At 36.3% G+C, this 13,925-nt stretch overlaps 1 protein-coding gene across 2 annotated transcripts in view; it reads right to left on the minus strand.

Moving 5' to 3' along the window:
* Positions 1 to 6,327: 6,327 nt before the first annotated feature.
* The window catches only part of LOC123711728, a 32,157-nt gene continuing 24,559 nt past the window's right edge, over positions 6,328 to 13,925 (minus strand). The window contains exons 16-23 of one of the 2 annotated variants that reach the window (XM_045664451.1): positions 13,141 to 13,297; positions 12,911 to 13,057; positions 11,855 to 11,986; positions 11,567 to 11,723; positions 10,488 to 10,626; positions 9,999 to 10,090; positions 9,677 to 9,788; positions 6,328 to 9,299 (exon numbers count right to left, since the gene is read on the minus strand). In XM_045664451.1, the coding sequence (XP_045520407.1) occupies positions 9,155 to 9,299; positions 9,677 to 9,788; positions 9,999 to 10,090; positions 10,488 to 10,626; positions 11,567 to 11,723; positions 11,855 to 11,986; positions 12,911 to 13,057; positions 13,141 to 13,297 (1,081 nt within the window). In that variant the 3' untranslated portion in view covers positions 6,328 to 9,154. Of the gene's footprint in view, positions 9,317 to 9,676; positions 9,789 to 9,998; positions 10,091 to 10,487; positions 10,627 to 11,566; positions 11,724 to 11,854; positions 11,987 to 12,910; positions 13,058 to 13,140; positions 13,298 to 13,925 lie in introns of both variants that reach the window. The other variant, XM_045664452.1, reaches the window with a different exon arrangement.

Here is a 13,925-nt window from a genome sequence, read left to right on the forward strand (position 1 = left end):
AGATTTTATTTTTGACTGGTGCGATGTGGTTTGTTTTGTTTTGAGTTATTATTTAGTTATTTCGCTACATTTTAAAGTTTGCATTTTATGTTAATTTTAAGGACCTATTATTGTTTAATATAAATATTATCCTTTGTTGTGTAAGCATAATAGTAGGTTTTCTATATTTTTTTCAATTATTTAATCTTAGATAGGTAGGTCCAACAAATTTTTTCAAATTATAATTGTTAATTACAAATGGTAAAATTATTAGAGTAACTAATAGCGCTTGCACGCTGAGATCAAATAAATTATGATTAAAACCTTTTATATTTATGCAATCAAAACCTGTACTCTGTCATAGTAGATATTTCTAATAATTTTCAAATCCATGTGATAACATGCAACAGATATGAAGATTATAATTATTATAGTTAGGTAGGTTTAATAAATTTTAAATTCCATTCAACTATAATACGTGTTTTATTTTATTCTTTCGACAAATTTCAGTCAGATAAACATATCGCACTCTCAGAACAATACTGAATTAAGTCTAGAAATCCCAAAATCGGCTTATTTATTTAGTTCGATAGGCATTTTTTCCGCGCAGCCATATCTTTATTTACAAAAACAGCTAACATATGTCGCGCTAAGTTTCTTTAGTGAATTAATAACTGACGAGTCGTACTGCGAATATGAATCTTAATTCCAGTTGCGACGTTTTGGGAGCAGATTGCTGTAGTGACTACGTTACAGTGAATAATTTCGTAATACAGTAGGGCCTCGGTAATCCGGAGAGACAACAACAAGACCCTTTTCGGATTATCGAGGTATCCGGATTATAGTATGCCATATTTAATGTTAATAAAACACATGTTTAACCTTTGTTCCTTTAATCAATTTTTAAATTATAGCATGAAGACAAAATGTACATGTTCAAAATTACAACCATGTAAGGAAATCAGTAAGTTAAAATAAAACATTAGTTAATTCTTCTTGAAAAAGTCTTTAATACTCTTCTGTTTATAATTTTTGCACTTTATTTCGAAAGCCCGGTCTCTAAGTAGACGGAGAAACAACTTCGTGGCTATCAAATCCGTTATCTTCAGCCCATTTTAAAGCAGTGTTTAAAGCTCCTACAGCCTCTGAATTACCAACTTTTGTGATTTCTAGAATTTCAACGCTATTATCCTCATCTTGCTGATCATCCTTACACATAGCCGCTCGCACAATCTCCTCATCAGTTAACACTTCATATCTTTGTAACTCGCTTTCGGCACCTCCAGCAGCCCATTCTTGAGCTTCTGCCTCACTTATTTGAGGATCATTGGGTCCCGTCAACCTGTTAAAAAGCTGGGCTAAAGGGACATCATCTTCTGGTTCGTCATTATCAGTGAAAACTTCAGGGTGCAAATTCTTCCATGATTTGTTAATTAGCGATGTCTAACATTGGCCCAGCAATTAGCCAAAAAAAAACTGTCCTTTAAAGTTATCGCTTTTAATGAGTCCATGAGGTTTTCAGAACATAATGCAAGGCTTCACATTTTGTATAACGTTCTGATCCATTGGTTGTATACACGCCGTGGTGTTAGGTGGCAGGAACATTGCAAAAATGTGGCCGTCTTCAGAGACAAGTTCATCTGCTGATGGATGCCCAGGACAATTTTCCAACAATAACATTGCCTGAGGAGGCAAATTAACAGACAAAAGATAGCGGCGGACCGCGGGAACGAATTCCGTTTTAAACCACTCAAGAAACAAGTCTTTCGTAACCCAAGCATTTTTTTGTGCACGATAACAAACAGGAAGACGTGTTGATTTAAATGCCCGTGGGTTTTTTGATTTTCCGACAACAAGCAATTGAAGTTTATGAGTTCCAGCCGCATTTGCACAAGGCATGAATGTCACTCTCATCTTCATCATTTTCCTTCCGGAAGCAGACGGCTCATTGCCAGAGGGTAATGTATGATCTGGCAATAATCGCCAGTACAAACCAGATTCGTCAGCATTGTAAACCTGTTCCGCTGTTAAAATTTTTTCTCGAATAACTTTCTGTAACTCTAGTTGGAATGGTCCGATAGCGGCTTCATCATTTGACAGTTTTTCATCGGTCATTTTTAAACGTCTTATTCTGTGGCATTTTTTAAACTTATCTAACCATCCCCGGCTTGCATTAAATCCGATATTGGAGTTTGTAATCTGGCGATGAAAAATTCGAGCTTTCTCACAAATCATATCACCACTTACAGGAACATGCAATCGCCTTTGTTGCAAAAACCACGTAAACAAAGCGTCTTCTAAAACAGGATTTTCCGATTGCTTCAGTGTTTTTCGTACACCGGAACCACATTCTGTTAGGCTAACAAACTTCAAGAGTTTGTCTTTGTTTTTTTTTATGTCGCCTACTGTTGACCTGCCTATCCCACCCTTATCTAACATTTCTATAATCCGCAATTTGTCTTTTATTGTCAATGTAGAATGTTTACGTGGTGCCATGATGTTAGCGAGCTGACTGACGGCGTCGCATTGGCTCATGCCTTCCCCGCGAATCCCATTGCCCGGCCGGATTACAGCGATCACCGAACAAGCGGGAGTCCGGATTACCGAGGCCCTACTGTAATGAAGTATTGTTAAATACAAGTAGAAAATTCCTCCGAATTATTTAGTTTTAATGCAGTGTTGGTGAATTTCTGGTTTCTGCTGTTTTGATAGTATGTCTAAATACAACTGTATTGGTGACGAAGGTATGCTATATTTTTTTAATTATTCCAAAATAGTACAGTGTTGTTTGCAAAGGTGGAAATTAGTTCAATTATTCACTTTTGATGGTAAATCTAAATAATTTTATAATATCTGTAAATAGAGCAATATATTATTTTGAAAATTGATTTTTGAATTTATTTTTAAGAAGATCTAACATTTTTTTTGAGATAATGCAGTATTAGTGAATGAAATAGGATTTTTTTGTTATTTGGTACATGATGGAGGGTCAGGGAGGTAAAACAAGCCGGGTCAACTGCTCAACAAAGAAGAATGGCATTTTTTTCTGAATTTGAAGTAAAAAATTCAAATGCATCATCAGCACTCGTGGTATCACCTGTTGCAGTATCAGATCTCGAGGTATCACCTATTGTAGCTTCAAAACAGTCTATAACATCTGATCAGTGTAATGAAAGTTATAGATGATACGGATCCTATTTTCTCTGTCCTAAAAGATAAAAATTACGTCTACTAGACGAGTATCTTCGTATTCCTGCTGAAGTACCTCTTCAAACTCGAGCGCATCGTCATCAAGGTCCAGCAGCTATAACAGCTCATCTGATAATGAATCCAAAAGACCAGGCCCATCTGCAGTAGATACGCAAAATGTTTCCAATTGATCTTGACTCACGAACCCTCAACGTCTACTGTCATTGAACCTGTCCCAACAGCTCTAACTGACCCCAAGTTAAGAAGAAAACGAGTAGGAAATCCTGCTGCCTGGAAATCAAAGATTGCTTAATCATTGCGCAATACAGGTAAAATCTTATGTTTCTTTATGAAACTCCAGAAAAGAGATCCATCCATCTTGTGGCGATAAATGTAAGTTAAAATGCAAAACGAGTAAAATCGAAATAAACGAAGTGGCAAGGCAGGATATTTTCAATTAATATTGAAGAGTAGGCATTGTCAGGCATACCCAAGAAGTAAAACCCCAAAATATAGGTACATCACTTCTCAAAAATTAAGAGCTTTGAATTGGGCTTATTATTTGAAATAGATGGTGTGAAGATGGTTTTTTTAAGGCTACACTGAGCGTATGTGACAATTTCAATATGGCACCCTTTCAAAGAAAAGAGATGATGGTGCTATAGAAGCTGATGTTCGTGGGAAGCATGGGAATCAGCGCAAAATAGACTCTGAAGTAAAAGATTGTGTGTCCAAGAGTTTAAGAGCTCAAACCACACGAGAATATATCAATATAGATAGATAATAATAGCGATACATGCGAAAAATGCTGAGCAGACTTGTATCGAGATTATAAAAACCTCAGTGAGCAAAATAACTTATCAGCTTCAACTTTTAGTGTGATATTAAATGAGGAGTTCAACATTTCATTTTATGTTCCAAAGAAGGATCAATGTGACCTTTCGCTAGATATAAAAATGCCGATGGTGAAGACAAGGCTAGGTTCCGTGAAAATTAAGGAAACCACCTGAAAGAAACAGACAGGCCACTGGAAAAGGAGGCTCATAAAAACAAATAAGATGTCGTTGTAGTGTACGACCTTCAAGCAGTTATGCAGGTTCCTAAGTGGCAAGTTCCGCTGTTTTTTTGATAAATCGCGTATTAACTGTCTGAACTAACTGTAAGCGACTTAAACGCAAAGGATGTTGTTTATTTTTTTGGAATGAAACCGAAGCGAAGCGTGGTGCAAATGAGATCGGGAGTTGTGTCCTTGCTACATTGAGTTGACACTTGCAAAAAGTAATCCTACTAATGATGTGGATGTCATATTCTATAGCCACAATTGCTGTGGGCAAGAAAAACAAAATACTTTACAAATACTAATACATGTAATAAGTAAGTAGGAAGTTAAAGTTTGTGCATCGTTTTATTACTACTTTAGAGTCTATGCTTATTTTTTGGTTTAAAACTGTTTCTTTTATGTTTTTATCTATGTGTCTCGACCACAAACATATAAGACTATTTTTGTTCATAATATAGCTGCTGACACTGAAGCAGCGTACTTATAATAAAAGTTCATACTGATTTTCGTACTTTGTTTGTTTTATTTACCGTTTTAAAGATATATCGATCGCTCTGATCCGTCCAACTATCGTCCATTAGCTATAGCCTCCTTGTTTTCCAAAATAATGAAAAACCATTATTAACGGCCAGCTCTTGAGGTATCTAGAGGGCCACCAGCTAATTAGCGATTCTCAGTACGGCTTCCTGGTATACCTTACACATAGGTGGGCAGAGGAAATTGAGGCCAAGGGTGAGGCGCTGACGGTAAGTTTGGGCATAGCGTAAGCCTTCGATCGGGTGTGGCACACGGCACGGCAAATTATGCAACTTGATCGAACGACCTTAAACCCGTCAATGCTGGTGCTCGGCAACATTCATTGCTATGCGGACCACAGCACTGGGGATACTTTCTACACTGGCCGGGCTGGTATTTCTCGGGCTGTTGTCGATGAATGAAGGAACAAACTTGTGTCTGAAGTCGAAAGTAAATTTAGTCCAATTTAACCCCAAGAAGACACAAGTCTGCGCGTTTTCCGCTAGCATAACTCCCTTTGTCGCTACTCCTCTCTTTGAAGACACTCTCCTTAAAGCCAACTAACATCGGAATACTGGGCGTTGACATATCGAATGACGTTCAGTTTCGCGGTCATTTGGAAAGGGAGGCTAAATTAGCTCCAGAAAGCTTGGTGTTCTCAGCAAGGCGAGACGGTACTTCATCCGGGCCACCGCTCGCAACTCTCAATAAAGCGCAAATTCGGCCCCACATGGAAAACTGTTCTCACCTCTGGGCGGGAACTCCCCAGTACCAGCTCCTTGACCGTGTTCAACGAGCGATTCGAATCGTCGACGACGACATGCGGATCCTTTGGCGTTGCGTAGAGATGTTAGGTCTTTCTGCATCTTCTACCGCATTTAACATGGGGAGTATTCAGAAGAGTTTTTTGGTCTAATACCTGCAGCTTAGGATCCTTCAAGAAAAGAGCGTACCGATTCTTGAAAGGCCGGCAACGCACTTGCGAGTCTTCTCGCAATGAGAGTGTCTATGGGCAGCGGTATCACTTAACATCAGATGAGCCTCCTGCCTGTTTGCCTCCTATAACGTAAATAAATATTCTTTTTTACTTGAAACTGGCATAAAGTTAAAATTATTGCCATTATACATTAAAAAAAATATATTCTTGGAATTGAAACAGAGAATTTTTTGCTGAATATTTACGATAAACCAATATGATAGGATTACACTGCATTATTTCAGAATCAATCAGTATTTTATTGGTTCGATAGTTTTACAACAGTGAATTAACTTGAAAAGTCAGGATTTAACGCTTTATGTGAACTTTTGACAGTAATTAACTAATGCCATACTAATTTATCACACAATATCTAAACAGCTTAGTAAGAGCCTTTCATTCAACATGAGACAACAGTTTTTAGTCGTTACTCAAATAAGTTCCTTTTTGACTTAAAGTGTTGATCTGGGGATGCGATATTTATTAAAGAATGTTAATTCAATGTAGAATCTTTGCTATAATTAGTGATGTCATACCAAAAGACAAGTTCCATAAACCTCCTCGTAGTTGTCAACCATAGAAGGAAATAAAACAACAGGTATCATTCATTCAATATATCTCATCATGTAATTATAAACAATACATTCATTTAAATACATTAATATTAAAAATAATAACGTGTGTTAATCAGATTTGCAGACTAAGTGTTAAAGCGTTATGTGTGTGATGTCTGCAAACTGTTTTCAATAAATTAAAGTAAAAAAACTGCCAATATATCACTTAATGTATATCTTAGATCAGGTATATTATATAAAGCAAAAAAATTACTCTTTAATCTAACTAAAGCTTGTCATCAGATTGCAACAATTCTTTGGATTGGTTTGAGTATTTTCAAAACTATAACTAGGCTAAATACATTTATTTCAATACTTGAGTACATTTCATTATTTGCTTGAAAACGGAAAGATCACTTTTAATCAATAGGAATTTCAAATATTTGAATGAAAATTCTTGACGTGTCAAATGCAGAACATGTCACATGGCTATAAACCTTGATGGATTGACCAAAACTGTCAATAATGATGGCAAATATCGGAATATTCTCCGTCCTAACAATGTTATTCTTAATAGTTAAACGTGCATAAATAAAATAGTGCTGTACAGTCTACAATCACTGGCCGGCTCGCACGTGCTCACTAAATTCTAAGGCGACTCGGAGGATTAAGGGCAGAAGTCAATTTATCTTACTGGGTTTTGTAAATATTATTGAAATTATTTCCGTTACAATCATTTCGTTCGTGACACGAGAAGATTTTGGGTAGAGAAGTAGACTTTTGAAAAGACAAAAAAACTATATTCAGGCCTTAAAATGCTTTTGCCATTATTCCACATGTCAATGCAAAAATACACTAAAGGTATGTTACCTGGATGAGTCTTATTTAATTCTAAAATCTACTAAAATAATTGAAATATAGGCACTCATTGAAAATTTAGCTTACTATTATAATTCGATATCTTATAGCAAAAATGTTTAGGCCCACAAGATATATATATATATATAATACAGTAGAAACTAGATAATTTGTTATTTGTCAAAAGTAAATCAGTTACCGCCAAAAAAATTTTTTCACATAAAACCGTGTGGGGGGCGATGAAATTCGACATTAAACGAAGATACAATTGATGATTACACGTTGACGAATAAACAGTATAACATTAAGAACGAACTGACCAGAACATTTAATATTACCGGTTAACCAGTTCTTTGATATATTTTGTTTCTACTGTATTACAAATCGGAACTTACAATGAATAAATGCTCAAAGAACTTTAATATCAATATAATTGATTTTAAATATCATGTCAATTTCTGTTTAGGCCAAAACCAAAATATTGACCACTAAAATGGATTTGATTGTTATAAATGGTCTTCCCTTTGTGCACTCACATAATAAATAAAAAATTGCTGCGTCATACATTAACTTAACTAAATAAAATATCTAATTATTCACACTCAACTCAACACAACCTTATAATTAGGATTATGCTTATATCGACATCTAGTAAGGGACCATGGACAAATTAAAATTGTATTAAAAATCAATAGAGATGTTTTTTTTTTAATTTTCTATATTGTTATATTATATTTAACCCATATTAATAAAGCAATTAATATTAGGAGTCGAAAATTATAATTATTGAAATATGGTCCGATAAAATCTAATCGTAAGCGTGCACCTCGTTGTATTGTTCAAGTGCACTTGTGAGGTATATTTGCAATTGAATTTCTGATATCGTAAAAATAACTTCAGATAATTCAAAATAAAATAAAATTTAACATTATTTATAACTTCAGTTAACTAGATTTTGCGTGAGAATGTTTTATACATAAAAAGAAACATTTAAACGATATATAGCTCTGGAAAAAATTATGCACTGTCATTGAAATATTCTTATCTGTTTACAATGTCAGAAATTCAAATATCGAACACTATCAATTCCTGCTTAAAGCGTTCTTGAATCTTAACCTATAAATGCTTAAGCCGTTACTAATTTTAGAATTTATTACGTTATATCGAGATTCTTTAACATTGAGCCATTTTAAGCTTCTAAATTATTTACATAATTTTCACATTTCATGAATCAACAACGCAATCAGGTTCCATTAAATGTTCATACTTAATTATTTAAGTAAGTGTGTCATTCCCTTAAGCTGGAACCCTTATCCACACATCTGTGGATCATTATTTAAAAAAAAAATGCCAAGTGTCATTTTGTTCTTGTCAACAAACAATTAGTCGTTGCTATGCAACGTGATTTACTTATAGTATGTAAATCTCACTCACAAAAGAAGTTTCAGACACCACAGATGTAAAAAAGATAGTGTAGTAAAGTTGTTTGTGGTGAATTGTTTCTTAAACGTATATTTACTGCGAGGTCTGAACGGCTACAGGCGGAGCATTCCACAATGGTATGGTGAGAGTGAAGGAAGAATGAAAATTGGATCTATGTGAAGGGCAGAGGAGCGGCTACTAGAGCAACGAACGAACGTGTGTAAGATAGAACGAACGAACGTGTGTAAGATAGAACGAACGAACGTATATAAGAACGAACGAACGTACGTATATAAGAACGAACGAACGTACGTATATAAGAACGAACGAACGTACGTATATAAGAACGAACGAACGTACGTATATAAGAACGAACGAACGAACGTATATAAGAACGAACAAACGGGTTATTGGAGCCAAGAAAATTGAAGTTATCCTTTAAGTATATTTTAATGTGTAGTTTTTTGTCGACAATAGTTTTAGTAGTCGTTTATCGATTTGATTGGCATTGAGATTGACAATTAACAATTTCAATTTAATTTCAGTTGACAGTTTCGATACTTCGATTTAACGATTTCTACTTACGATAGTCATATTTCGCTAATTACTTTCAATCAGATAAGTCACATGTGTCAGACGGACGTGCCGTGTCGGTCCATGTCCAACGTGACGTCTTCGGGACTGGCCAAGTCCGCCCTCAGGCGAACACCTCGACCCGTCAATGTCCAACGACACGCCGCGCGCTCTGCGCTTGGAGATATTCTAGATGATTAAGAAAAATATACATTTGCGCAAAAAAATACTGTGGTTTTTAGAAAATTTGTTCGCATAACATAACGTAACGTAACATAACGTAACATACGTACGTGCGTATACGTTTTTTTTATGGTACACGAGGCAAACGGGTAGGAGGCTCACTTGATTTTAAGTCATACCGCCGCCCATGGACACTCAATGCCAGAGTGCGTTGCCGGCCTTTTTAATTTTATGGTAAATATTGTCCAAGAAATTTGTGAATTACATACAAACGGAACTTAGAACACGTGAAGCCTAAATAGATATTTAAATAATAACCAATTTTAAAGTCGGTTAAATAAGTAGAAAATCTGTTTGTCTCAATACCTGCAAAGCGCAGAGTCAGGCGTGTCCGGAAGCCGTTCCTCATCCGGCGAGATGGAGCCACTGCTGTCGCTGCTAGCCTCGCTCCCACCACCGCGGTATCTTTCTACACCCTCTATAAGAAATAAAGTAATTTGTTTGTTAATTAAAAAAGTTCGAGAATTTTAAATTGAAAGATTAGACAATTCATAATATTTATTTATTCATAATAAAATATTTAATTTTTTTACACTACGTCAAAATATGTTAAAAAAATATAAATACAAATTTATTACTCTATATTCACAGTTCTGAATACTAGAAGAGTAGACTAAGAAAGAAATACCTCTTTTATCGTCACAGTCGGGTGCGTCTTCTAGCCCGCGAAGTATTTCCACACATAGTTCTGTCTCTAATGGTACTGGGTTATCAGACTCTCTGCAATGGCGTATAGAAGAAATTGTTGTTTTTTTATACAATTTTATCAATTCTTTATACTAAATGTCATTTCGTTTAAAAAAATTACGATGTTTCATCATGCCGTGAAGCTTTCCAACAAAAGGTCATTTACATAAGTAAAGAATAAAAGCGTCCTGGTATAGAGCCTTGCAGTACAACAATAGTTCAAACCGCGGCAATTATTTAACTCTACCGTTTAAATATTGGTTAAAACTGCTTAGTTCCAATAATCAATAATTACGGTTTAATACTATTTTACAATAGTAATGTCTCCAATGCAATTTTTCTTAGTGTATTTGAAAGTTGGTATTTTAATTATTTCTTGGGAACAAGTTTATAATTATTATTTTAGCTATTCATAAATACAATAAGGTACCTATTATGTAGTACTAGGGCTACAGTGGCAGGGTGTGGCACTGGAGGCAAGTGAGGGGCGCGGGGGCTAAACGCACTCGCTTCCAATGATGGCGCTGGCACTCGCGGAAGAGCTGACCCGCCCCATTCTCCCCACATACCTAAAGTAACATAAATAATCAATAATACAGAAGATAAATATAATTAAACAAATTCTTGCTTCATAAAATCAAATCGATGTCAAAGGGTCCGCCAAGTATCCGCATATATACAATGTACATATATAAATAGCAATTATATAGGAATATAACAAGGACTCGGCGAAAGTGTCAATAAAGCTTTTTATAAATTAGACGATTATTTAAATGATCCTAATCGGAGCGGCGGAGAATTTCTTGCTTCTAGAACTGGCAAGAACTGTATCTACGCCCTTGACTTGCGAACTGGTAGTAAATATAAATTTAGAATCAATCTAACCTCAGAAGTTAAGGTTTTAGATATGGATAAAGTTATTTTGTGTTTGTGTTCAAAAATATTTATAAAACCTTACGAAAGTAAGAAGAATTAATAGAAATTCAATAAAGATATTTATTTATATATATAATAAATAAAATTAAGCTAAACAATAATACGTTAACAGAATGAAAAAAAAAACACAACACGGATAAAAACAAGTAAGTTTTAGCTATTATATATAAAGACACGCGATACGTCATCAAACGTCTTTCTTAAAACGTAAAACAAAAGACAGGTCAAACGGACAGGAAGTATTATGTCGCGTATTAGATTGACCAATCACAATAGAACAGAACGCGATAACGTTACGACTTTCGTTTTACTTTCTCACTAAAGCTAACCTCTATAAAGGTGTAATTTAAGCTAAGCACAAAGATCCAGAATGGGCCGGTGGGACCCCTTGGGGCCTGGGACCCTATACTTTTAAACAATAATACCATCCTATTTATTACTTCTTTTAAATAATAATTCCAACAAATTTTGGGAATTTGCGAATGTGATTGACGTAAAGATCCGCCAATTAATTTCACTGCATTTTGTATAATGTTCATCAAATATCTTATATAATATAATTAGTGAGCTCACCAGGCGCAATGCCCCAATCGTCTCTCTCAGCGAGAACGTCAGGCGGGGCGTGGTCTCTGGCACAGCGCCCTGCCCACGTGTTCACGCCCGGACCTGCATCTAGTGACAGGCGCGCCTCACCCTCTTCCAGTGCAACTAGGATTTCGGCATCGAACACCTTATTTAAATGAGAAATTTATTACTTACAAATATTAACACTTATTGAAACGTTTTAGAGTCATTTACAACTAAATATCAAATAGGAAGCCAAAAATGTCTCGATTAACCCGAAAAAGCTTAGTTCAATACCTCCACGAGCGTATTAGCGGCCAAGGCGTGCCAGTCGCCTAATTCCAGTCCCCTCGCGGTCCACCATTCTTCAGCACGAGCCGCGTGGCCAAACATACGGGCCAACTCAAGGGCTGACGCGTGTATCGCTTTCTGAAAAAAAATTAGCTTATATATACTATACATATGAAAATTTTTAATTTATCTCAGAAACTACGATCCGATTGCTATCAAGTCACAATATTGTCTTGAGCGCTGTCAAATATGTCAAACTTCACACAGAAAAAAAAATTGTTTTTACAGCTCTTGAAACTAGATTTTATTGAAATTTTAAAATACGTGTCTAAAAGTAATAATACAACTCTGGGTTGGAATCTCAGACATTTTTTTACATAAATTTTAATTAACAATAAACTTGAGAGCAACCCACTCTGGAATGTCGAAAACTGGTTTTAGATATAAGAGTAAGCTAAGCAAACTCGAAAATAAGATTTAGCGCTAATGTGACCCCCCCCCCCCGTATGTTAAAAGTGGACATCGGCATACGGGAGTTTCGTTTCTGAATACCACCCTAAGTCTCGACAATCGAATGGTTACCCTTGGTATCTTCTTAATCTCTAAGTCCTATTAAAAAGCGCATATCCGGCCCCACACGGACCACTGATCACACTTCTAGGTAGGTGCTCCCCAATACCAGCTTCTTCCTTTTGACAGTATCCAATGCAGAGGGGCTAGAATCGTCAATGACCTTGATCTTTCTGATCAGCTTGATCCTTTGGCACTGCGTAAAGATGTAGGCTCTCTCTGCATCTTCTATCGCATATATCATGGGGAGTGTTCCGAAGAAGTCTTCGCATAAACTGCGGCTAACTTTCATCATTGGACGTCACCCATTCTCCCTGGACGTCTGGTGTTTCTACGACTTCTTGCCGCGCATCACCACTTTCTCAACTGCCATTCCAGGTGTTTCAAAAACACAACTTAGGAAACTTCAAGAGAAGAGATTATAACTACTTTAAAGGCCGGCAAGGCAGTTTCCAATCCCCAGATGTTAAAAAAATATATAGTAGGACGAACCCTCAACTCCTGCGCAGGCATCCTGACCCTCGCCCTCGCTGCGTCACTTAGTCCAAGGGCGAGATCCCGGCGTCGAGCTGCCAACTTCTCACGACCAGAAGCCACCAGCTCGCTACATTCCTTCTCTAACTGCTTGTAGGCTCCTGTCTGAAAAAATAAATGATACAAAAATAAAAATAACGTTCTAGTATCGAGCTCATAACTTGGAATTCTTATTTTATAACAATTACCTTCGCAATTTGAACGGAAAATGGTCCAAAACAGGCGTCCACGAAATGACGGTAGTCCCTCAACGGTCGTTCAACCGCGGCTTCCAATTGCGAACCCCACGCGTTTAGTTGTTCGCATTCTGCGCGTGCGCATACCGCCGCTAGGGCTTGTGCGGCACTGGAATAATAATTTTAGACCCATTAGCTTAATCTGTATTACACTCTAACGGAAGAGATAGGATTCTCCTTTGTGTTGGATAGTCCGATAGAGAAAAATATGAGCGATGCGTAAAAGAAAAATTGGCAAAATCGGGATTTTACATATTTTTGAAAACTGCAGACATCATACGCAAAAATTGTCAATTATGGATTTTTTCGTAAAAAGTTATAAAGGCTTATTTATTTCCCATATCATATTCTATCATTACAGATATGTATGTGTCACTCGCGTGAGTCGCGCCTCGCCATGTTGTGACTTTCGCCTCAGATCCTTCCTTAGAAGACCTACCCATAAGTATCCTTAATAAGTACACTGACAAAACTAGCTCTCTTCCGAGGTTTGCCGGTCATGACCCGCCATACGCAAAACAGACAGGGTCTGGTACATGTCTGGCTTTGGATTAAAGAGTATACCTTTTTCTATTGTAAACTTTACATTTGGTTTAAATAATGCTTTATTTGTGAAGGATATTTATAGATAATAATCTAATTTAACTCTACATTTTACATTAACAGTTACAACTAATTCGATAGAACATCAAAATACCTACACCGATTATCCCACAAAAAAAAACATTAAAAAAATT

This window comes from Pieris brassicae, chromosome 7, assembly GCF_905147105.1.
Source record: "Pieris brassicae chromosome 7, ilPieBrab1.1, whole genome shotgun sequence".
NCBI lineage: Eukaryota > Metazoa > Arthropoda > Insecta > Lepidoptera > Pieridae > Pieris > Pieris brassicae.